The sequence below is a fragment of the Meriones unguiculatus genome, chromosome 6 (assembly GCF_030254825.1).
Source record: "Meriones unguiculatus strain TT.TT164.6M chromosome 6, Bangor_MerUng_6.1, whole genome shotgun sequence".
Taxonomy (NCBI): Eukaryota; Metazoa; Chordata; class Mammalia; order Rodentia; family Muridae; genus Meriones; species Meriones unguiculatus.
This window is the reverse complement of record NC_083354.1, coordinates 44919306-44943428: the sequence shown is the minus strand read 5'-3', so window position 1 is coordinate 44943428 and position 24123 is coordinate 44919306. Positions and strand designations below refer to the sequence as shown.

Sequence of the window (24123 nt, the reverse complement as noted above, 5' to 3'; positions counted from 1 at the left end):
ATTTTTTTGTCTGTTGGCTTCATCTTAAAATCCAAACCCCACCATATAATTCTGGCTGGCCTCAAACTCACTAATGTAGAGCCGTACTGGGATTAGAGGTGTGAGCCACCACTTAGCCTGGAGAGTTTTTAAATCAATGCAGTTCACTGTTCACTCATAACTGCAGCTTTCCCTCTGTCCACCGATGACTGGAGCTAGGCATTCTGAGTCACTTTCAAAGTCTGTCCTTTAAGGCAGTGCTACAGGACAGAAAGCCAGGCAAGCCCACTACAGCAAAGCAGGGAGCCAAAACCAGGAAATGAAACTGAGAAGTGTTTCATGACACGCTTAAAATATGAAAGAAAAAAAAAAAAAAAACAACCAAAACAAAACTTTTTTTGCACTTTAAAAATAGTGCAGGGTACCTGGGAGGAAGTTTTGGTCTGAAAAGTGGAAAAGGTATGTAATATAGTTTTGAAAGATACTTTTCAAGGATTTCTTTTGGTGGAGGACTTTGGTAAATTATGGCTGTTTTTATGGTCATTTCTGTATGCTAACAAGGACCCCCTCCCCCAAAACTGGCATCTCCTGGGTGCATTTGTTTCCCATCTGCTGATATAAAAGAATGAGGAGTCAATTAACCCTTAATGACAGACTCTACCTGCAAGAGCTCACACAAATTTTGTCACAGTACAGCAAAAAAAAAAAAAAAAATCACTATGTTGACAAGTATATGTGTAGAAATATCAAATAGATGGGCCATACAGCAAAGCAGTGAAGTAGGAAAAGATAGATTTCAAGTGTGATGATGTTACACCCATCTTAGCTTTAGCGTTGATGAAACCAAACTGATACCTCTCAAGAAGTTTATTGGCTAGGAGAATGTTAAAAAGTTAAAATGAATGGCTATTAAAAAAGGCCAGCTTAGAAGGTTCAGCAGGTAAAATACCTGTACACCTATGCGCGCGCGCGCACACACACACACACACACACACACACATTTTTAAAGAGGACTGAAACATTTCATCTCCGTTCCATTTGATCTCCCCACAATTACAATGTTCTAGTCAGTCAGACTGCAGAATCTTTATTACAAATGCTCTTCAGAGAACTTAAGTTCACACAGCAAGTCCAGCACATGGCACCGGATCTGTCCTCCTTTCCACCTCAAGCTTCGCAGCAGGCTGCATCATCCTTTTTTTCAAATTCAAAAACAGTCGCTGGGAATTGAGTGCAACAGCCTTTGGAAGATTTTTCTTGAATCGATTTGCAAATTGGAAAGTTGCCATCCATTCATGTTTCACTCAAACCGGTTTTTTTTCCCCTCCTCAAACCCCAGAACAAATTGTAGCCAGGAGCTCTGCTCTTTGTCAGGAGGTAACTGCAGTCCAAACTTAAATTCGTGTCTTTTTTTTTTTTTTCTGTCAGCCAACAATTTCTCTTTCCACGTAGATACTGCTTCTTTACACGACTTGAGATACAACCCCTATTTATTTTCCAAGACTCCCAATTTTTCTAGTGTTTCCATTTCGTGGGGTTTGTTGTTGTTGTTGTTTGTTTGTTAACCCAGGTTATGAGGGACTCTGGTTGTCACGCGTCACACCTTCCAATCACCTATCAGTGAGTAAAATGTCTCACAGCCCTTGCTAAGGTCCCCCCTCCTCCAGCGCTTGAAGTTAGCTATCTCCATGAGCGCTGACTCTCAAAAAAGTTTTGAGAGAATTTCCAAGCTTCTGAAGTTCACAACAAACACCCAATTGAAAAAAAAAAAGATCACCCAGTTAAAATTTGTACGATTAAGTGTGGTACTTCATTTAGGCCTCCTGGCTTGCTGGTGTGGTGGCCAAGTCCCTCGGGGAAGGGCTCACCTGACTCGCACCCACGAACAGGCAGGCCTCTTGGGGTGCTCTCCATCAGTACCCGCGGCCTCAGGGATACCCGAGTCTCCCGTGGGGGCTGAGGGCACTGACAAAGGCACCAGTCCCGAGGTGACCTCGACTTTCCTGCCCTCGGGAAACGGACGCCCCACGCCCCTGAGGCAATCCCCTCACAGCCAGCGAACGGCGGGATCCCGCGCGGGGACCCAGCCGCGGGAGCCCGCCCTGTGACGTCATCACCCCACTCCCGCCTCGTTCCCGCCCCGCCCCCTTTCCCGGCGTTCGCCGCGGCGCAGGCTTCTCGCCCTCTGATTTTGCTTCTCCCTTCAAGATGGCGGACACAATGAGCCGGCGGAGCGCCGGTTGGCCCTGAAGTGACTGTGGAGAGGAACGGTCCGTGAGGTCCCGTCGGCCCCGCGAGGGAGCGTCGTCGCCTGAGGACGAGGACGCGGCGACCCCGCTGTCAGCCGCCCGCCCGTTCGCTTCCAGCGCGGCGCCCGCTCCGCCGGGGTCGTCCCTCAGCAGCCCGCCCGCTCGCTCGCTTCTCGGCCCCGCCCCGGCCCTGCGCCGCCGCTGCCGCTGCCTTCAGCAGCCGCCGCCGCCGCCGCCGCCGCCATGAAGCTGACCGACAGCGTGCTGAGGAGCTTCCGCGTCGCCAAGGTGTTCCGCGAGAACTCGGACAAGATCAACTGCTTTGACTTCAGTCCCAATGGCGAGACGGTTATCTCCAGCAGCGACGACGACTCCATCGTGCTCTATGACTGCCAGGAGGGCAAGTGAGTGTGGTGGTGGCCGCGGGCCGGGTTCCGAGCGCCTCCCGCCTTCCTTCGGTCGCCAGTCGCCGACCGAGGACCCCCCCCCCAGCCCGGCATGTGGTGCACTCGCTCCTGTCGGGGCCGCCTGCATCCCGCCGTGCCGCAGGGAGAGACCCTCCCTTTCTCTTTAAGATGCTGATGGTGGTTATTTCGTGTGCCTCCCGGTCTCTTTCCGAGCACGCTTCTCCCCGTCGCTTGCCGAACCCCACCTTGACCTTGACCTTTAAACGCCGCGGCCGTGCACCCTGCGGCCCGACCGGTAGCCCTTTGCACTCCTGTCAGAAGGCGCGGGTCTCGCCCCTGAGCTCGGTGCAGGACTGTGAAGGAGCTGTTCTGCCCGTCAGCGGCGTCAGCTCCCTGCCCTCGCCGCGGTGACCTGGATTCGGCCCTGGCACCGTGCCCGTCCCCTGCCCCTCAGCTTCCCGCGCGGCCTTTCTGCCATCCAGCCTCGCGGGATGCAGTTTTTAGCTGTCAGTATCTATCGATTGTGCCTATGTGAGCCTGCTGGCCTTTCCCCCCATACCGATACCCACGCTCACAGTTAACTTGTTAAAACAGCCTCCCGGAAACTTTTTCTGTGCCAGACTCATGCGAACTTGGCCGCCCCATTCTGGTCAGAAGAATTTGAGCTTGCTGTAAAACAAAGAAAGCATTCCGGAACAATTTAGTGTTTCCTTTTGCATTACCAAAAAAAAAAAAAAAAAAAAAAAGTTTAGGCGGGTGTGGCAGCCTAGCCAGAAATCTCAGATTTTTGGGCGACAGAGACAGGCAGATCCACAGTTTTGTACTTCCTAGCCGAGACCCTGACTTAAAACAGAAAAAACAAAAAACCACCATATTGTGGTTTGCTTAAATTATCAAAATTCGGGATCTGGTTATGGATATATTAGTTGGAGAATTTGTGTATCTTCGCCAAGCAAAGCACTTTGCGTTTTTCCATCGCGTGGCTGTGGGGGACATTGTCTTGCGGCCTCACCTCTGTAAGTCCGAGTCCTTGATAAGCAGTGACCTCCTTTGTAGCAGAAACCAGTTTAGGCTGCTTTGATTCCCCTTGTCAACTTTAGCCGCCTTTTCTAAGCAGAAGATATTTGGCTTAACTTCATAGTTACTGTTTTCAACATCGTTTTGTTAGTTATAGTTTTGAATCCCTGGCTTTTTCTCCACTTTGTCCAGCTGTTCCTTTTGCTTATTATATATATATATATATATATATATATATATATATATATATATATATATATTTTTTTTTTTTTTTCAAATGACTGGTAGTTTTCTTTTGGAACTTGTCTCTCTGACTTTATCTAAAGTAAGGCTGTTGTAGACTGAGCGGTAGGTGATGTTCTTCCTGACTGTTTTCCTCACAGGTACTATTACAAAGTATTATGTAACTATGTCGGGACTTGCTTGCTGTATGTGGAAGTTCTCTGCAGTGGTGATCCTGGGGTAGAGAGAATTACTAGCTGGACAGATAGTTATTTGGATTGATGTTTATATTAGTGTATTGATTTCTCCCTGGTCTGATCATTTGAGTGTTTGGAAGAACTCGTAGTTTTTAAAGTTGGGAACTACAGGTAATCTGAAGTTCCGTTTGTTTGAAGTGTCTAGTTAGTACATAGATTAGAATCTTCCTGGACAAAACCCGAAATGGACTGCACATCACTGTTCAAAGGAATAAAGTGCTAAGACTGTAATACTGTTCATTCATGCATATAGCCTTTTTATGTGATTACAAACTTACAGAAAGTTACAATATTCTAAAGAACTCTACTGAAAAAAAGAACATTCTTAGAAGCTCAGCAGTGCCAGTAATTTCAGCACTTGGGAGACTGGGGATGAGAATATTGGAGTGCAATTTGAACTGAATAGTAAGACCCTGTCTTAAAAAAAAATACAGGGCTGAAGAGATGGTTAAGAGCACTTGTGCGTGCTCTTACAGAGGATGGGTCAATTGCCAGCACCAGCGTGGAGGCTTTTAACCATCTGTAATTCTAGTTCCAGGGGATCTGACCCCAGCTTCTGACTTCCCTGATACCAGGAACACATGTGATACACAGACATATAAGCAAACACCTATACACCTAAAAATAAAGTAAAAAGGTCTTTAAAAAATTGTTTTAAATAGAAAATATGTTTGAAAAAAAAATCCAGGAGCTGAAGAGATGCTCAGTGGTTAAAAGCACAAGTTAATCTTGCCGAGAGCCCAGGGTTCAATTACCAGCACCCACATGGAGGCTCACAATTACATTTCACACCAGTTTCAGGGGCTCTGATGCTGTCTTCTGGATTCCATCAGCATCAGGCATGCTCAGGGTGCCTTACACACATGCAGACAAAACACTCATATACATCAATGAAGTCAGTTTATCTAAAAAAAAAAAAAAAATACATATTTTAGAAGAATGATCCAGTAATACCAGTGGTAGAATTTGGGTGTTTGAGAATAGCTAAAATACAGTTGATTTCGGTTTGTTGGGTTTTTTGTTTTTGTTTTTGTTTTTGTTTTTTTGTTGGTGTGTGTGTGTGTGTGTGTGTGTGTGTGTGTGTGTGTGTTTTGGGGGGTAACTACATCTCTAACAGTTGGAACTCAGTATGTAGTCATAGTGCTGGCTGGCCTCAAACAGCAATTTTCCTGCTTCAGCCTCCTGTGTGCTACGATTACAGGTGTGAGGCAACGGTATTTGGCTTAAAAACATTTTATTTTTACATTTTTTAAAATTAACAGCAGTGTTTTTCATACAATATATTTCCCTTTTTTATAATTTGTGTGTTTGTGTGTGTGTGTGAGAGAGAGAGAGAGAGAGAACGAGAGCATGCTGTACGTGTGTAGGTCAGAGGACAATTTGCAGGATTTGGCGTTTTCCTCCCATCATATTAGGAGTCTTGGGTTTGAACTCAGGTTATTGAGCTTGGAGGCATATGCCTTCAGCCTTTAAACCATCTCACCAGCCCAAAAAGAGGTTGTAAGGATTTTTGTTTTGTTTTGTTTTTGTCCACTTACACAATGTAGTTCATCCATAGAGTTACATTTCTACTTGAAAGAATATAGGGACTGTTACTTGTGGTTAGTAATATAAGTGACCCCAAAACATTTTAATTTTTGAATTTTTTTCAACTTACGTGCACGCGCGCACACACACACACACACACACACACACACACACACACACACACATATATATACTTAGTTTGCTTTCTTAAGACAATGGTTTCATGTAGCCATGACTAGCCTCCAACTTTTTATGTATCCGAGGCTGGCCTTCTCCCTCTGCCTTCCAAGTACTGGATTATAGATGTGCACCCCACCAGCATCAACTGGCTTGTGGTCACTTCTTTATTCATACTTTGCCTCTGATATCATAAAGAAGCTTGCCAAAATACTTGAAAAAAATGTGCCTGGAAAGACACATGCAATGGTAATACTTACTTTAAGGGTAGAACTGAAGTGAAAAATAGATTTCTTTCATTAGGAACAAACCAGTTAGTGTTGCCTTAGATTTAAGAAATAGAGGCCATATCTTAGTGGAACCCGAGCCTTTTTTTATACCACATGCTTTAATGCTCTGTCTCTGTTGCTTATTTGCAGTGTTGAATGCTAGACAAGCCCTCTGTGACTGAGCATATCCCAGCCTGTCTTGATTGTAGATGGACTGAAATGGTAGGATTCACTCTTACCGTTGACAGATGGATACAGAACAGAACTCCAGAGAGTAGCATTTTATTTCATAGAAGGCAAATATATAGAAATAATTTCAAGAACTGTTATTCAGAATAGGTTTCATGAAGCAAAAGGTCTTGTTCTCTCTGACTTTAACAATTGACTTTAACAATTGAAAATGCAAATCATTGACTTGTAGGCAGGTTTGGTTATTTGATTGCTCAACCCAGGGGTTCCAAAATAATTTGACATTAAGAAGGTAAACTTTTGTTTTGCATGAATTCAAACTCCTTGGTGAGTGTTAGTGCACCAGTCAATCTTTTACTATAATATTTGGGGAAGCTTTTTGAGGCAGGGTCCCACTTGGCCTCAAGTTTGATTTTTTTTGTTTGTTTGTTTGATTGATTGATTGATTGATTGATTTTCCCCCCTTTTTGAGACAGGCTCTCATTTTGTAGTTGAGGCTAGACTTGAATTTGTAGTGATCCTCCTGCCTTTCAAGTTCTGGCTAGAGTTACAGATGTGAACCACCATATCTAGCTTAAAAGTCTTCTAAGATGTAAATGTAAAACGTGTTAAAGGTTTTCTTATTTTCTGACCTGGTTGATGTGGAGAGTTCTAGCATTCAAATTTTGTTTCTTAAAGCTGGACAGATCACCTGACTCTGCCTCCCAACACTCAGGAGCCAGAGGCAGGCAGGTGGATCTCTGTGAGTTTGTAGACATCAAGGGCTACACAGAAAACCCCTGCCTCGAAAAACCAATAAACAAACAAACAAATAAAGTTAATTAAAATAAAATTGTTTTTTAGAGATATTTTGGTTTCAAAAATTTTGTCTTCTTTAAGCAGCATGTGACAAAAGTTTTGGTTATAGATTTTCCTGAGATCCTTTTTATTAGATAGATCATCAAGGTTTACATTTAAGGGGCTTCAACACTTAGCTTGGAGCTTTGGGTTGGAAGAACATAGTTTTACATTAAGGAAAAACAAAAAGGAACCATGGACCTAATTTTTCTGGATAGAGATAGGCTCATCTTTTGAAAGGCTTTGTACCCCTGATAGGAAAGTTGAACATCTTCTAGAGTGAATATATTAGGAACATAAGCAGTGTTACATCTGGTTTCAAATTTGATAGATCTTTGCCTTAAGACAGTGCTTTCTAAAGCTGGGTATGGTGATGGCTATGGTAATCCCAGCACTCTTGAGAGGCCAAGGCAGGCAGATATCTGTGAGTTTGAGGCCAGCCTGGTCTATAAAGTGAGTCCAGGACATCCAAGGCTACACAGAGAAACGCTCCCCCCCAAAAACAGAAAGAAAAAAGAAAAAGAAAGTTTTCTAAATGAATGGCTTGAGATAATACTCTCATATCCCTCTGTTGTAAGTCATGGCTTATGATAGTTCATGTACTTTTTTCTCAAATAGGTAACCTCAAAGTTTACATTTGAAGCCAGGTGTGTTGGCTCACTCTTGTAATTCTAGCGCTAGAAAAGCCCAGGCAGGAGGATCATGAGTTCAAGGCCATCCTCAATCTATGTAGTGACTTGGAGGCTATGTGAAACCTGCCTTAAGCCCTCCCACTCCCCCAATATTATAGTAAAAGATTGAATTAATCCTCTATATTTACTTTTACTTTCTAACCTGGGCCTTGGTGTTCACAACCTAAAGACTATTCTTTTTTCTTTCTTTTTTTTTTCTTTTTTTTACTATTCTTGAGTAACTGTTATACTTGCTTTTTATTTTCAAGAGATGGGGTTTGGGGCTAGAGAGGTGGTTCAGTGTTTGAAACTCAGACTACACTTGCAGGAGACACAAGATGAGTACTAATAATCCTTGCCCTTGCCATATCACTCAAGTCCTGCTGTTCATATGAAGAACTCAAGTGTTTGTGACAGTGGATTCTGATGGTTTCTGTTTTTTTCCCTCTGTTTGCTCATCAGACCAAAGAGAACCCTGTACAGTAAGAAATATGGTGTGGACCTCATCAGATACACTCACGCAGCAAACACAGTCGTTTACAGCTCTAACAAAATAGACGGTAAGCAAACCTTTTTAGGAAGTCATTGTCATGGTTCCTTTGAAATACTTGTCAGAATCTTTGAGAGGGCTTGTGCTTTGTTTATAGTTGGTTTAAGTATTTTCCTATGATGTTAGCAGGGCTGATTACATTATTAAAAGTGAAAGAATGCTGGAAGCAAGTCACTATAACTTTGGAAGGACTTGGAACAGAATATGAAAAATGCTACAGTGGGAGAGTAGGAAAGGGAAGTAACTTAATTGTGTTTATGATTTACACTCCTTGAAACTTGAAAGAACACTTAGAAAAAGCAAAAGAAAAAAAGAAAGAAATACTGCACACAAAGCAATTAGTAAACTACTGAGCTTTTTCCATTTAGACTATGTATGTGGATTAAACCAGGTATAATACCTTGCCTCCGTATTCCCAGCACTTGGGAGTCTGAGGCTGGAGGAATGGGAGTACCAGGCTGTCCTGGGCTACATGGTGAGACCTTCTCTTCAGAAACTAAAAAGGCAGGGGGTTGGTGTAAAGATAACTTTTACATTTCTGATTGAGGGAGAATAAAAAAAACAGATTTTGCAAATATGCTAAATGCAGAATGGAAAGGAAACGAAATGCATGGGATTAAGAATAGTAGAACTATCCCAGCACTCAGGGAGGCTGACACACAGGGCCCTAGTTTGAGCCCTACTGGGCAGTTTAGCACTTGTAGCTAGACCCTGGATAAAAACAAAGAAATGAAAAGGCTTATAACTGGTTCAAAGAGGTTCGAGTTTCAGTGGTCTGTGTCATAGAGAACAGGGTGCTGACCTTTGTGGTCTTAATTCCAGGGTTACGTTTGTTTTAGAGTGAAGATATTTGTAGGAATTGAAGCTAAATAATCTCCGCTTTTAACTGAGTTCCCTTGGAATAAATTCTAAGAATAAACTGTCTCTGTGATTGAACTGTCACGCTCTTGTTATTTTATCATATTTAAGCCTTATTGGCACTGGTTTACCGATTGACTTTTTGCAGTGAGATTTCTTAGTTTGGGCTTATTGAGATAGTGTTATTGTTTTTCAAGTTGCCCTGAATTCATGATATTCCTGCGTCATACTCCTTAGTACTGAGATTATAGGTCTGTGCCATTGTGGCAGGCACAGTAGATTTGTTTTTATTTATGTGTATGTGTTGGTGTGGGTGTGTGCCAGTTCCCTCAGGCCAGGATAGGGTATCAGGTCCCTGGAGCTGGTGTTGCAGGCAGTTGTGAGCTATGTGCTGTTGGTTTAGGAACCAAACTCAGGGCCTATAGAAGAGTGGTAAGCACTGTTAACCATCGAGCCATCCCGCTGGCATCTAGATTTTTTTTCTTAAGATTTTTTTTTTTTTGATCATGTGTATATATGCTTGGAGGTTGTGTGAACATGTGTGAATGCAGGTGCTTACAGAGTCCAAAAGTCAGATCCTGGAGTTGGAGTCACAGGCTGCCATGAGCTATCTGACATGGGTACTGGGAAAGTGAGGTCAGATCTTCTGCAAGAACAGTATGTGCTCTCAATCACAGAATGCTTTTTTTCTGCCTCCCTCTATTTTGAGACAGGCTCTCACTGTGTAGCCCTGGCATGCCTGGTTCTCTGTATATAGACCAGGTTGGCCTTAAACTCACAGGAATCTTCCTCAGTGCTGGGAATAAAGGTGAGCACTGCCATGCCCGGCTATTCAGCAAGGATAACCTAGATTGTTGTTTTAAACTGTCTCAAAGAAAATGGGCAAAAGTTTTTCTTTAATGAGACATTTCTACCTGAATTTGATTTTAGTACATGTGTAATTTCTGCTTTTCATATCTGTTTCAGAAGTAATTTTCTAAGTAGGCAATGCCATTGATGTTTTTTTGATAAGAATAAATACTAGGATCCTGAGGGTATATATACATATAATATCTAAATGACTATTTCTTTTCTTGGACTGCTTTCTGGGTGATTAAACAATTCTCCAAATATGGTACAAGGTGAGGCAAATGTATGGCACTTGCAGCTTTGCTGCCAGGCCTCTGCTGTGGGGATGTTGCCTTCTTTTCCTCGAGTGCGTCCTGCAGAGCTCCTCCAGTGCTCCGTTCTCTTGCCTGATTCCAGGCTGAGGTAGTAGTTTGTACAGTTTGAGGGTCTATGATACCACCCGGTACAGGAGATAACTGTACAGGCCACTGCCTTGCCAGGAACAGCGCGCCAGCTACCAAGTGGGGTGGAGAAGATGACGAAGCCCTGCTCATCTCTGGGAGTCCAGGTAATGGGGAGGGGGTCTCTCTTTAGGGCAGGTGAGTAATTCTTAGCACTAGAATAACCAGAAATGCTTTGTGGTTGTTGTTTGAGAGGCTTGGAGTTTTTCACGTAAGCCATGTGGAATTCTGTTATACATTATATAGAAAGGGTTCCTTTTTCTTCCTCTTAGTGTAAATGCCGTCTCATTAGAAAGCATCCCTGCTAGCCAAGTGTGTTGCTCACGCCAGTAATCCCAGCATTTGGGAGGCTGAAGCTGGAGGATTGCTGCTAGTTTCAAGGCTAGCCTGAGCTATATGAGGGGTTCCAATCTAACATTGACTATATAGAGTGAGGCTCTATCTCAAAAGAAAAAAAGGAAGGCAAAAAAAATTAATTAAAAAAATAAAAACACCCTTACAAGCCACTTGATACTTTGAACCTCTTTATCTTCTGTTTGCCTTTTCCCCTCCTGCATTTTGGTGCCAGGTTTTCTATTATCTGTTTCTCAGCAGCAATTTGTTTCTCTTTCTATTTTTTGTTTTCTTTTTTTCTTTCCATTGATGTTTCTGTTTGTTTCTTATTGTGGTGCTAGGAATTAAACCAAGGGTCTCAAGCCATGCTAGGCAAGCACTATATGCATACAAATCTCACTTCATTCTGCTGTCAACATAACTTTGTTTTCTTTTTTCTTTTATGTGTATGAGTGATTTGACTGCGTGTATATCTATGTACTATGTATGTGTTTGGTGTCCAGGGAGGTTAGAAGAGAATGTCTGATCCCCTGGAACTGGAATTATATATGGTTGTGAACCACCACCATATGGCTTCTGAGAATTGAACCCAAGTGCTGTAAACCACTGAGCCATCTCTCTAGCCCCTATTGTTCACTTTTCTAGATAGACTTCTTTCTTACCTCCCTTGCTCTTTATTTTATTTTATTGTCCTTTCTTTGGCAGACTCTGCCTACATAGTAGCCCCAACTATTCTCAAACTCACTGTATAGCCCTTTAATTTGCTGTCCTGGTACTTAGTATAATATTTGTCACTTTGCAGACACTGAAATTAGTGTCTATATAACTAGTGATTCTTTTTTCCTTGTCAGGAAATACTTATTCAGGACAAGTTGAATTGTAATTTATGAAGAATCCAATTGGACTTGGATTTTTTTTTTTATGTAGTTTTTACTCTGAGTCCTCCACCCCATCTCAGTACTGCAGATTGAACTCGGAGTTTATACACACTAGGCGAGTATATTACCACTGAATTATACATTTAGGCCCCAAAACAGTGATGTTAAATGTTGGTATAAATGCAGTCACCTGAAAACTAGGCTTTTGAGTTATATGAATCTGTGTATGCACTTAAGCTGATGAGAGTTGTTCTCTTTTGTAATTTGCTTGGGTGTTAGAATATAGTAGGTTCTTGGGCCTTGTCTTTTCAAAAGTAAAAATGCAATATAAGTTTCATTTAAAAAGTACAATGTCATCCCTTGTTTGTTTTCTTACAGATACAATTCGTTACTTGTCCTTGCATGACAACAAATACATCAGATATTTTCCTGGACATAGCAAAAGGTAAGACTTAGTATTACAGTTATGCTTCCTTCATCGTGAGGTAACTGAGATTGAAAGAGAGAGGAGAGGTTTTGTTAGTAAATCCAGCCTTCCTTACTGCTAATTCAGCATTCTTGTTCATCTTGTTAACTGATCTCAGTCAACTCTTGGTATACTGAGGCTATGGAAGCAGGAGATGGGGTTTCAGAGGTAACTACATAATCTATTTTAAAATTTAGGTAAAGAGCCAGGCAGTGGTGGTGTACACCTTTAATCCCAGCACTCAGGAGGCTGAGCCAGGCAGATCTCCAGTTTGAGGACAGCCTGGTCTACACAGAGAAACCCTGTCTTGGAAAACCAAGACGGGGTTGGGAGGTCAGGGGTGGTTTAGTGTGTTGTTCAGTGCAAGAGTGTATTTGTCATGCAAGAATCTGTGTATCTGCGTGTGTATTAAATGTGTGGACTACAGTTATTAGGTGAAAATCTGTGCTGTAAACATTAGACTTGATATTTAGCAGCACCAAATCTCAGGTGGCTCTTAAGAAAAGAATCATTTGTGTTTATGAGGCCTTCCACTATAGAGGTCAACATTTGAGTTGGCTTCTACATGGAAAATGTTCCATATAATGTGAAAGGGTTTTTGCTGTTTGTTTGTTTTCATGTATTTTATGTGTATGGGCGTTTTGTCTACATATATGTCTACACAACCAGAAGGGCATCAGATTCCATGGGACTATAGTCATAGGTGGTTGTGTGATGCCATGTGAGCGCTGGGAATTGAACCCAGGACTCTGGGAGTGCAGCCAGTGCTTTTAACTACTCTGCCATCTCTCCAGCCTTCTTTTTGAGACAAGGTCTTACTGTGTGGTCTTGGCTGTCCTAAAACTCACTGTGTAGACCAGGTTGGCCTCAAACTCATAGAGATCTTCCTGTCTTTGCCTCATAAGTGCTGGAAGTAGAGATGTACATTAATACAGATGATATAGAGTGGTGTGGTAAAGTGCTCTGACAGATATTGTGTTGCTTTTGCTTAGAGTTGTGAAAAAAAAATCTTATCTCTTCACCCTAGGGCTCCAAGAATAGGCCAAAGAAATGACCCCCTCCCCCAAGTCTTCACTTTGTGAACTAGTAAGTTCTGATTGCTTACCAGGAGCGTAGGCAACTTAAATGGCATCTATACCCATCCCCCCCTTTTCCCAAGTAATTGTTGATTCCTTACATGTCATTGGAGGGGATTAGGGACTTGTGAGGGTTTTATGGTAGCTGTCACAGTGCTCTGATTTCAAGACGACATGTCATGCTTTAAAGGATGACAGGACAGATGGCTGAGAGCTGTCAGAATTGGAACTTCTGCCAGACTCGATGTCACAAACCTTTAATCCCAGTACTCAGGAAGAAGAGTCGGGCAGATTTCTTAAGTTTGAAACCAGCCTGGTATACACAGCAAACTCAAGGACAACTAGGGCTACATAGAAAAATCCTGTCTCAAAAAGCCAAAAAAAAGGTACTTCTGGATGAGCGTGGTGGTGTATACTTGTAATACTAGTGCTCCAGGGTAGGAGGACTGTTAAGAATTGGAGGGTAACGTTGGACACATTGTAAACTAAAGGTTATCCTGGGATACAAACTAACTTCCTGTCTCAAATTCCTTCTCCTTAAAGTAATTCAGTAAAGAAGTAACATTTACAAGCAGGCAGGGTACTACTTCTGTGTTGCCGAAGACAGGAAGTGTTGGTTACTATGTAACCCAAAGGATAGGCCACTGTTTATTCACTTTGCTCTGGTGTTGGCACCATGTGAACTGGCAGGTAAGTTTTCCTTAGGGCCAGGGGTTCTCATCGTGTTTCCTGTACTTAGCAGCACAGAGCCTTTTGTATCAACGGAGACCTCTGAACTTTGAGCTAAATACTGTGAGAAAATTGCATGTTCATGTGCATTGTTTTATTAATGTGGCAATGTGGGCTACACGAAACCCTATCTCAAAATAAACAGTGAGATAATGTGTGTATATGTAGTAGGCAATCACCACTACTGTCATTCCCTAAGAAAAGCTCTGTGTCAGTTAGCAGCCATTCGTCTTAAGTGTTGTCTCTAGATTTCTCTGTGGTAGACATTTTGTATAAACAACCTCAGATAACATGTGGCCTGTTTCCAAAGTTCATCCCTGTTGTCATATGAATTAGCCCTTGGTTTCTTTTTAGTCTCTAATAATGTGTTATGTTTTTGTAGTTCTCATCTTGTTGATTTGTTAAATAGTGAACCTTTTTGTGTAGACATTTTCCATTTACTCAAGTATATATAGTTGGAGTAGAATTTTTGAGTCACATGAATGTCTTTCCAGAAAAAGTAAAGTTTGGTTACTCGGGTAATTTTGGCTTTTTTGTGGTGGGGTCAGGGATCAGGCTTGGAACTGGTTTGGAACTCACTGTGTAAACCAGGCTAGCATTGAATTCGGGTCCACCTGCCTCTACCTCCCAACTGCCACCACACCTAGCCTGAAAAAGGATTTTATAGAACATCATACAACTTATTTCATGAGTGGTTCTTCTCCATCATTTTCCTCTTCACCAGTAGTAAGCTGTCCTTTTATGACAGCCATTAGTGGGTGTGGACTAGCATCTCACTGCCTTTTATTTTTAGTAGAATCACATATTTTGTTTTTAACACTACCATTGAGCTGTATAGCTCCAGCCTAAGAACCTTTTATTTATTTATTTTAGGTTGATTTTTTTTTTCCATTATATTAGCTGCTTTTGCTTGCTTAGGATAAGTTTGTGTATGCTTCCTAAGATGGCAGTCTTGGGAGAACAGGTATATGTAGGCAGGCAGAATGGTTTAGGTTCACATCCAGTTTTTGCTCATATTTTGCTTCAACTCCTATTTATCTTGATACATTGCAGGGTGGTGGCCTTGTCCATGTCACCTGTGGATGACACTTTCATTTCTGGGTCTCTTGATAAGACCATTCGACTCTGGGATCTCCGGTCTCCTAACTGCCAGGTAATGGTACCTCAGTTACATTTTTGAGCATTTTCTGTGGAAAGCATTATCAGCTCTCCCTCTCAGTTAAGGGAGACAACAGTGGTTCCATTTTTGGATCCCAGAGTCTTGTTATGTGGCAGTAAAACCTTTTACTAGTTGGCTACTGCTTAGTAAGCAGATGTCCTACTCCAGAGCAGAATGCATTATAATGTGGCTTTAGTGCTTAAAAAAGTTTGCCTAGTTTTTAGCCTCAAGGAGTTTGTTCTCCTTGAACCCTGTAATGTGTAGTTAAGGTTGATTAGAAATACATCATATGGTGGCTTTTTACATTTTAGTCAGAATTTTGTTTTACTTTTTAATGTTTCCTAGGTAGGCTGGGTACAGTTCCTATTCCCTCCTTACTTTTCATTGGAAAAAGTCAGGATTGAGTGGTGGGTTCTTTCATTCATTAACTGTTGTCCTCTTTTCTCTTAGGGCCTCATGCATCTACAGGGAAAACCAGTTTGTTCCTTTGATCCAGAAGGGTTAATTTTTGCCGCAGGTGTCAACTCAGAAATGGTCAAACTTTATGACCTTCGTTCTTTTGATAAGGTAAATCTTTGAGTCCTTAAGCTATCTTGAGGTTGCAGAAATTTTAAGGACAGCTTGGATTTTTTTTTTTATCATTTTATATGAAATTCTTTTTTTTTTCTTTTTTTTCTTTTTTATTTTTTTTATCAGTTACATTTTATTAACTCTGTATCCCAGCCGTGTCCCGATCCCTCATTCCCTCCCAGTCCCTCCCTCCCCAGCTTGGATATTTTGAGAATCCTTTCTGTGCTGGGCATGCTGGCACACACCTTTAATACCAACACTCAAAGGCAGATGCAGATGGACCTCTGTGAGGCCAACCTGATGTACGTAGTGAGTTCCAGGACAGCAGTGCCACTCACAGTGAGAGCCTGTCTAGAAAGCCCACCTTTCTGTGGTGGAGGAGGCAGATGGTGGTTAACAGAGTAGCAGAGCAGGGCTTCGCCTGTTGCTGCCCACTCAGAAAGACTAAATGGATAGGTTAAACAGTAAGAACAAAATTGTTAGAAAAGGAGTTCTGACAGAAGTATTTATTTGTGTGGACTTGGGGACTGCTATTTTTGTGTTTTGCAGGGACCATTTGCAACCTTTAAGATGCAGTACGATCGGACTTGTGAATGGACAGGCCTTAAGTTCAGCAATGATGGCAAACTCATCCTCATCTCCACCAATGGCAGCTTCATTCGTCTTATTGATGCATTCAAGGGCGTGGTGATGCACACATTTGGGGTGAGCTGACAGCTTCGAAGCATGGCTGTTTCCTTGTTCATAAGCCTGGGCTGGGAATGCTGTCAGATGGCTGGTAGAGATTAGTGGTTATCCCGGACTCGGTGATGAGGTGTAGGCTTATGCATTCTTCCTGGACATGAACGTTACTTCCTTAGATTGCAGTCACTCACTTCTCACAAAATGACCCAAGTCTGTTGCTTTTTAAATATAATTGTTTAATAAACAATAAACAGGTGGGTTGTCTTTTTTCCCCTTCCCTCCCTTCATACAAAGTTAGGGATGGGAGTGTTTTGTTTGGGGTAGCGGCTGCATTTGGTCTTACTGACACTGCACATTCAAAGGCCTTTGGTGAGAAGGGATTTGCATGTTGGTTTTTATTAATTACTGGCCCTGTAATGAGAAGCGCTATGTTTTGTTTCAGGGTTATGCTAACAGCAAAGCTGTTACACTCGAAGCGTCGTTTACTCCAGATTCACAATTTATTATGATTGGTGAGCTGCTTTTGTTTTCCTTATTATTTCTCTGGTACTGTTCATTTGTTTGTTATCAGGCAATGTAATTAAAATACTATTTAGTAGGCATTTTCAGGTTTTTTTTTTATAGTACCTTCAGACTATTGAGTTTCTATATGGAGTTCTTTTACTTTGTACACATAAGCACACATGCAGTGCTGTGTGTGTGGAGGTCAGAGAACACCTTCCAGGAGTTATTTTTCTTATTCCACCATTGGAGTTCCATGGTGGATCAAACTCAAGGTCTTCAGGCTTCCTGGCAGGCCACTTTTACCTGCTGAGCCATCTTGCTGGCTTTTTTTTTTTCCTCCTCTCTTTCATTTATTGTAGTGTTCTCATTTATATGACCCTTCTGACCTTGAACAAGGGTTACCTTGGATTTCTGATTCTCCATCTCCCAAGTGCTGGGATTGCAGGCATGTGCCATCACACTGGCATGGGTTCTTGATTGGAATTGGCAATGTGTTGGTTTTCCCTTCCTGAACTTTAGAGCTAAGCTACTACTACGCTACCATGCTACTATATTGCATTGCTAACTCGGCGTAACCCTGCATTCAGTCATCTTGGTGGCTACATGTCAGCAGACTAATGGTATTTCGCCCCTTTCTTTTTTTTTTTTTTTTTTTTTTTTTGTGCGGCACAACGTTTATTGGGGGAGGGGGCATCAGTCCTTCTTGGCCGCCGCCTTCCTCATAGCTGCCAGCACGTTGCTCAGCTCCTCCCGCTTCCTCTTGGCGCGGATGTGCATGCCCACCCTCTTCTTGATGAACTTGAGCACGCGCTTGTCCTTAGACACCTTGAGCAGCTCCATGGCGCGCCGCTCGTACGGGGCGAAGCCGCACACCTCCCTGATCATGTCTCGCACGAACTTGGTGTGCTTGGTGAGGCGCCCGCGGCGCCGGCTGTGCCTCGGCTTGCTGACGTTCTTCGTCACCTTGTGGCCCTTGTTGAGGCCGACGGCCATGGGGTAGCACAGGGCCATGGCTGCTGCTCTCCGATGGCGGCCGAGACAGGAAGCTATTTCGCCCCTTTCTAGAAGAGAAATAACCTAGGAGCAGTGAGGCATTCCTGCACACTCCACTCTTCACCAGCACTTGGGTGCTGCAATTGCGTGGCAGAAACAGGAAAATTACAAAGATGAGGTTGGCTTGAGCTACCAAGAGAGTTCAAGGCTACTCTGGGCTATATAACAAAACTAAGTCTCAAAGAGAAAGGAACAAATAATTAGGTCCAGATCAATTCCCAGTGTCCTTCCATTATCCTCTCAGTTTCTGCTGAGGAATGTGTCCTGAAACTTTTTCCAGATCTCAATCAATCTTTTTTGTCACTTGTTTTTATTTGCCTCTTAAAGTGGTATTGTCTTGATCATTCTCTTTAGGTTCAGAAGATGGCAAGATCCATGTCTGGAATGGAGAGAGTGGTATAAAAGTAGCTGTATTGGATGGTAAACACACCGGTCCCATTACCTGTTTGCAGTTCAACCCCAAATTCATGACCTTTGCCAGCGCCTGTTCTAACATGGTATGTGAACACTGAAATGTTTTCTGTATAGGCATCCTCTTTACTTGGAGGGTAGGTGCCTCAGACAGGTTCCACATACTACAAGTTCATGTTTCAGAAGCGATGGCTTCCCTGTTACTGTCACGTCTTAGATACTGGCCTGGGCTGGTCTTCCTCTTGCAGTTTCACTTGTAGCTCCACTGGTCAGTGGTGGCACATGCCTTTAATCCCAGAACTTGGGAGGCAAGAGTCTGAGTTGAGGTCAGCCTAGTTTACACAGAGAAACCTTGCCTCAAAAGCCAGTAAGATGGGATCATCTATGCTCTCCCAAGAGATTTGCAGGGTAGTTTCTGCTCTGGCCCTTGCTTTTAGACCCAACCTATTTAGGCTCTCTTAATATTTTTATCCCTTAAAATATTCTAACCTTTTATAGATGCATTTTTTTTTTTTTTTAAGGATTTTGAATATTGTTTTGCTTTGGTTTGGCTTTTAGAAATAAGGTCTCTCTAGCCCAGGCTGACTGTGTACTCATATTAATCCACCTGCCTTAGTCTCCTGTATGCTGAAATGAGAGATGTGAGCTACCATGCCTGGTGATATTTGTCTTTCCCAATTCTTTTCCATTGAATTCCTCAAAAATTCTTCTAGTGGTTCATAACTAACCATCTGAGCACTTAACTTTGTTTTGTTTTATACACACACGCCGTTTTCATTTTGTGTCTTCTTGAACATGTGCCATGGCACATATGTAGAGAGGTCAGAGGATGGCTTGTGGGAATTTGTTTTTTCCTTCCACCACGTGGCTTCCAGGGATCAAACTCAGTCAGGCTTACTGGCAGACATCTTAATCTTAGTACTTGGAGGCAGAGGCAGGAGAACCAGGAGTTCAATCCATCCTGGGTTATATGAGACCCTGTCTCAACCACAAACTGAAAACAAAACAGCTCTGAGGGTAGAGAGATGCTTACTGCTAAGCCTGATAACTGAATTTGATCTCTAACTCAGAAGGAGAAAATCAACTTTCACAAGTTGTTTTCTGGCCTCTACACATGCATGAACCATGGTGTGTACATACACAAATACAAGTTTAGAAAAAGAATAAACTGGAGATGGGAAATAGGTGAGTTTTGGTCTCTAGTTTCCTATGCAGTCTGTCCATCTCTGAGTATGCTCTGCCTTTATCCAGAGTATAGTGCCCACTGTTCCATCATGGCGAGGCTTGCACCTGGGACCTTTACTACTGAGCTGTACCCAGCTCATTCCTTGCTTTTAGAAATCTAAAAGATAGTACCAGAAGAAATGCAGCAATGGCTGGAAATGTAGCTTAGATAGAGCATTTGCCTGCCATATGTGAAGCCCTGGCTGGGTGTAATCCCTCCAATACTGGAAGGACAGAAGGAAACTAATTTAAGCTAATTTAAATGTTTAGTTTATTAGGTGTGTACAAACTAACCATTTGGAAGGTAGAGGTATGAAGATCAGTTCAGGATCATCTTTGATTATATAGTGAGTTTGAGAGCAGCCTGGGGCACATAAAGCCAAAGCCACCCAGCCCTCAAAGGCAGCAAACCACCATCCAACCCTTCTTTTTTCTCAGACTCTGGATGAAAAAAGGTATGATTGCAGTCAACTTGAGATTAGCTGTGAGGCCAGTTACCCACACAGCACTACTTTTTCTTTTAAACACTGGGCCACCATGGTGGGTGAAAGGTAGAGAGTGGATGTTAGAAGTAAACAGAATGACTTGCAGTCAGGAGTAAGGGTTACCAGGTCATAATTCCTTCACTGTTGGGGTTGGGAAACTTGACTGATGCTGTGAGGTGGGGAAGAAGAACCTTCCATAGTGGGTTGATGCCTGGCTTTTAAAAAGCTGATTTGTGTTCTCCCTCCAGGCCTTCTGGTTGCCCACCATTGATGACTGATCCTGATGCTGATGGGCTATTTGTACAGTGAGGGTGGCCAACAGGAAAAAGTCGGAGGTGACTGAGATGACAGTGGGATTGATTGATGATTTGACTGTGCTGAAGGACATCTTTCCACATGGCCTTCCCCAGGATGTGCTCTCCATCTGCTCTAAAGAATTACTTTGCTGAGCGCCTTCGAAAGGACTCTTGGTGCTGCAGACTCAGTTGGCACTCAGCCTTTCCAGCTCTTGGTGCACCAAGCTCTTCAGAGGGTGACTAGACTTACGATTAGGTTATAGTGGGGCTCTTGAGCCCCTTCAATTTTGAATGTATTTGCTGCTGAGGAGCCAGTGGAATCACCAATTTCTGCACATCCTTCTCCCACCCCAGAAATGCATGGGAAGCCACGGTTCTGGTTTTGAGATGCTAGGGCAGTTCAGCACTCCTTGCCCTCACCCTGCATGTCTTGTTACTGGGTCTCCCTGTGTAATTAATTGTGGCATTATTCCACAACCATCATGTTTCTTAGGTGCCAAACATTTACAAAAATAAGTCTTCATATACCTTGGGGTCAAAGAAAGGGACATGTACAGAAGGACCTTGTTTGTCAGGAGGCTTTGCAGTATTCCTGAGGTAGTTGGGGCAAATCCTGGGCTTGGATTTTGGCTAGCAAAAGGCCCAAGAGTCTGAAAGGGAGGGAAGAGGGTAGCCGGTCAATTCTGAGAGCTGAAAGGTTTAGCAGCCTGGTGCAAATCCCCCAACAAGACAATCCCACAGTCTTTTTTGTGGGGGTCCTACTGAGCTTCGCTTGTAAAAAGCAAGGTAGTAGTTTATTTTTGTACCTGAGTCACATCACGTTTTCCTGTGGGCCAGTATTGTGGAATGAGTCTGAGTTGTTTACACTGATGCCTTCCTTCCCTGCCCACCACAAATTGTGTACATAGTCAACACATGATACCCCTCTTCCCCAGCTCCTACTCAAGAGCTGGCTCTAGGCCTGTGTTATATGTTAAATTTAGCCTTTTTATATATGACCCTTGATCTGTTTGTATTTGAGCACAGTGTGTGTGTGTCCACTTAAATACATTTGTGCAGACATGCACATACATATGTGTATATGCCTGTCTCTCTCATCTAGTTTATCAAGAGTTCAGCAGGAGAGGGAACCCTGCAGCTGAGAACAGCACTTTGTGGATTGTGTGCCACAGTGTTAGTCTTGTCTGTTAACCTTAGAGATACAACACAACTCGAAGCAGAGCTTCTAGTGTTTGCTGTTTCCATGGCAGCTAAGTGGAGGCCTTGGGATGACTCTCTTGTGCTCTTCACGCCACATCCTGGGGCCCTCTCTACAGTATTAGAATCTTTTTTGCCTGATTATGCTCTGTATGCACCTGTATATGTGTGACAGTCACTTTTGCATGGCTTCTATGCCTGGCTTGTGGCATTTGGGGACAGGGTGCTGGAACCACAGTGTTTTTTTGTTTGTCAGAACTTCTTGGCCAATTATAGGTCACTCTCACATGTTATGTCTGCATCATTGTCCTTTTTCTTGCTTTTTCTGAGATACTTTAGCTAAGCCTACACTAAAAGAGTTGCAGTTGCCCGTTTCTTCCCAACATGGCTGCCGTAGAGTAGAGCAAATGGCCGGCAGACATTTATGCAAGCAATCCTCCTGCAGATCAAGAAATCAAGACCCAACAGCAGTGATTTGCCTACAAGTGCACAGCTGCTGGGATGCTGGACAGGCTTCCAGTCACTAACACTGTTTGTTTTGTTTTGAAACAGTTTCTCTGTGTAGCCTTGGCTGTCCTGGACTTGCTTTGTAGACCAGACTGGCCTAAACTCACAGTGATCTGCCTGCCCCCGCCTCCCTGAGTGCTAGGATTACAGGTGTGTGCCACCTCACTCAGCTTCTAACACTTTTTTAAGCAATTACTTTTGACTTGTTACTCCACCTGAAAAGGTGACCGCCTCCACTGAGGTCTAAGTATTGCTGACCAATCCTGCTAAAATTCTCCCTCCCAGCGTGGATAGACTGTAGGAAGCAGGTCATCCGAGCTATTACTGCCTGCCTTCAGGGCTCAAGGTCCAGGTGTGCAAGAACTGTTGAGGGCAAATGCTTGACTAGATTAATAAGGTTATACAGCCCGAAAGAGTGGCTTCCCTGGCTGCAGGATCATTAACTGTGTGTTCAGAGCTAAGGCACCATTCCTTTGAAGACACAAGCCTCGCAGCTTCTGCTAGACCCTGTGGCAGCAGAGCTGACCTCTGAATTGGTATATATATAAAAAAACAAACCAAAAAGATGCACCTGGAACTTCCATGATACTGTATGTGGTCACAGGGTAAGAGAGAGACAAGGCAGAGATGGCAGTTTGGGGACATGTTCCTGGATGGATTCACTATCCTCTGAAAAACTGGCCAGAGTCTTTGCTCTGTATGGTACAGATGAAGCTTCACTGTTCAACCACCAGCCACTGGGGTATTTTTTGATAAATTATTCCCTGTTACAACAATTACTGCTTATGAAGGAAAATTGGGGAATCTCTAAGAACCAGTTTGCCACCCAAATGGTACCACTGTTAATCTTGATGTTAAATGTTTCTCTAGCTATCTCTGCATAGACTTTGGTGTGTTTACATAGTTGTTATTCTACTGTACATACAATTTTATGTCCCTTTTGTACTTAACATATAAACTTTTTTTTTTTTGCCATGTTACCAATCTTAAGCAGAATTCTATGGCTTATGGTCTCTTCCATTGGGTTTTGGTAACTTTGCCTGCTTCTCATGTGAAGGAACGGGTTCCTGGCTCATCTGGAGCTGCCTGTAATGTTGTGTGAAACATTGGGCATCCTTCAGGCCTGTGGGCAACAGGAAACCCCTGGGCACAAACAATCCCTTAACTCCAGACTCCAGTTAAATTACCGCTGTGCTAGTAATGAGTGACTAGAAAAGGTGAGCTCCCCAGGAGCACTTCTGCTGTCTGCTTGTGTTCCTCACTGTTTACCTCAAACTTTGATCAGACTGGCAACCTCTTGTTAGAATTACTTGCACCCTACCGGGCCCTGTGTGATAGAAGGTGGGCATTATATCTGGCAGTACAACTAGCTGGTTGCCTGGGGAGCCGCTGCTTAGTTGATACATTGGAAATTGTTGGAACTCTAGGACCTGCTTCCCTGACTGAACCAGAAAAGGTGAAAACCTTGGCTGGCCACTTTGAAAGAAAATATCCTGGATTGGGTTTAGTTGACTATGTTAGCTTTTCCTGCTTATACTACTCTTAAGAGTAAGAGACCCATCAAAGCTTGGTGGGAATGCTCAGCAAGACGGATCAGCAGCTGAAAGTGCTTGCCACGAAAGCATGACTGTCATTCTGTTAGACTGGGGGATTGGGAGGGATTGGGAGCTCGGCTTCCAGGCGGAAAGCCGGGGTTCCATTTCTCTCAGACAGTTAGAGCCCTTCAGGGTGAGGCCCATGTGTGCTAGGCCAGGGTGTGAAAAGGGTTTTCCACAGTGTTTCAGTTTAGCCCTTTTAGCATGCAATCCACAGTAGCAGTGGAAGCTCAGGGTTTCCAAAACCTATGGTGGTACCAAAGTGTTACAGCTCTTGGTTAAGCTGCTGTGCTAAGGATGGCAGGGTGCTGCCGGAAGCCCATGCTTGCAGCCGAAGCAGCACAAGTCTGTTAGGGCCAGGGCCAGGGCCAGTGGCCACGCTGCCGGCAGGGAATGAATGATGAATCTCAGGTCATGGGGGAAGGCTGATGGCATCGCGCAGCCAGTCAGCAGCATGC

At 43.2% G+C, this 24123-nt stretch overlaps 2 protein-coding genes across 2 annotated transcripts; one reads left to right on the top strand and one right to left on the bottom strand.

Annotated features, from left to right (window-relative positions):
• Window positions 1–2144: 2144 nt before the first annotated feature.
• Window positions 2145–23060, top strand: Wdr82 (WD repeat domain 82). Its single transcript, XM_021639876.2, has 9 exons — window positions 2145–2632; window positions 8264–8361; window positions 12088–12154; window positions 15034–15133; window positions 15590–15706; window positions 16259–16414; window positions 16836–16905; window positions 18305–18447; window positions 20319–23060. The coding sequence occupies exons 1-9, from the start codon at window positions 2472–2474 to the stop codon at window positions 20346–20348; spliced, it is 942 nt and encodes a 313-aa protein (XP_021495551.1). The 5' UTR covers window positions 2145–2471; the 3' UTR covers window positions 20349–23060.
• LOC132654662 (large ribosomal subunit protein eL36-like) lies at window positions 16201–17963 on the bottom strand. Its single transcript, XM_060385373.1, has one exon. It carries the CDS (start codon window positions 17906–17908, stop codon window positions 17591–17593), a length of 318 nt encoding a protein of 105 aa, XP_060241356.1. The 5' UTR covers window positions 17909–17963; the 3' UTR covers window positions 16201–17590.
• Window positions 23061–24123: the final 1063 nt, after the last annotated feature.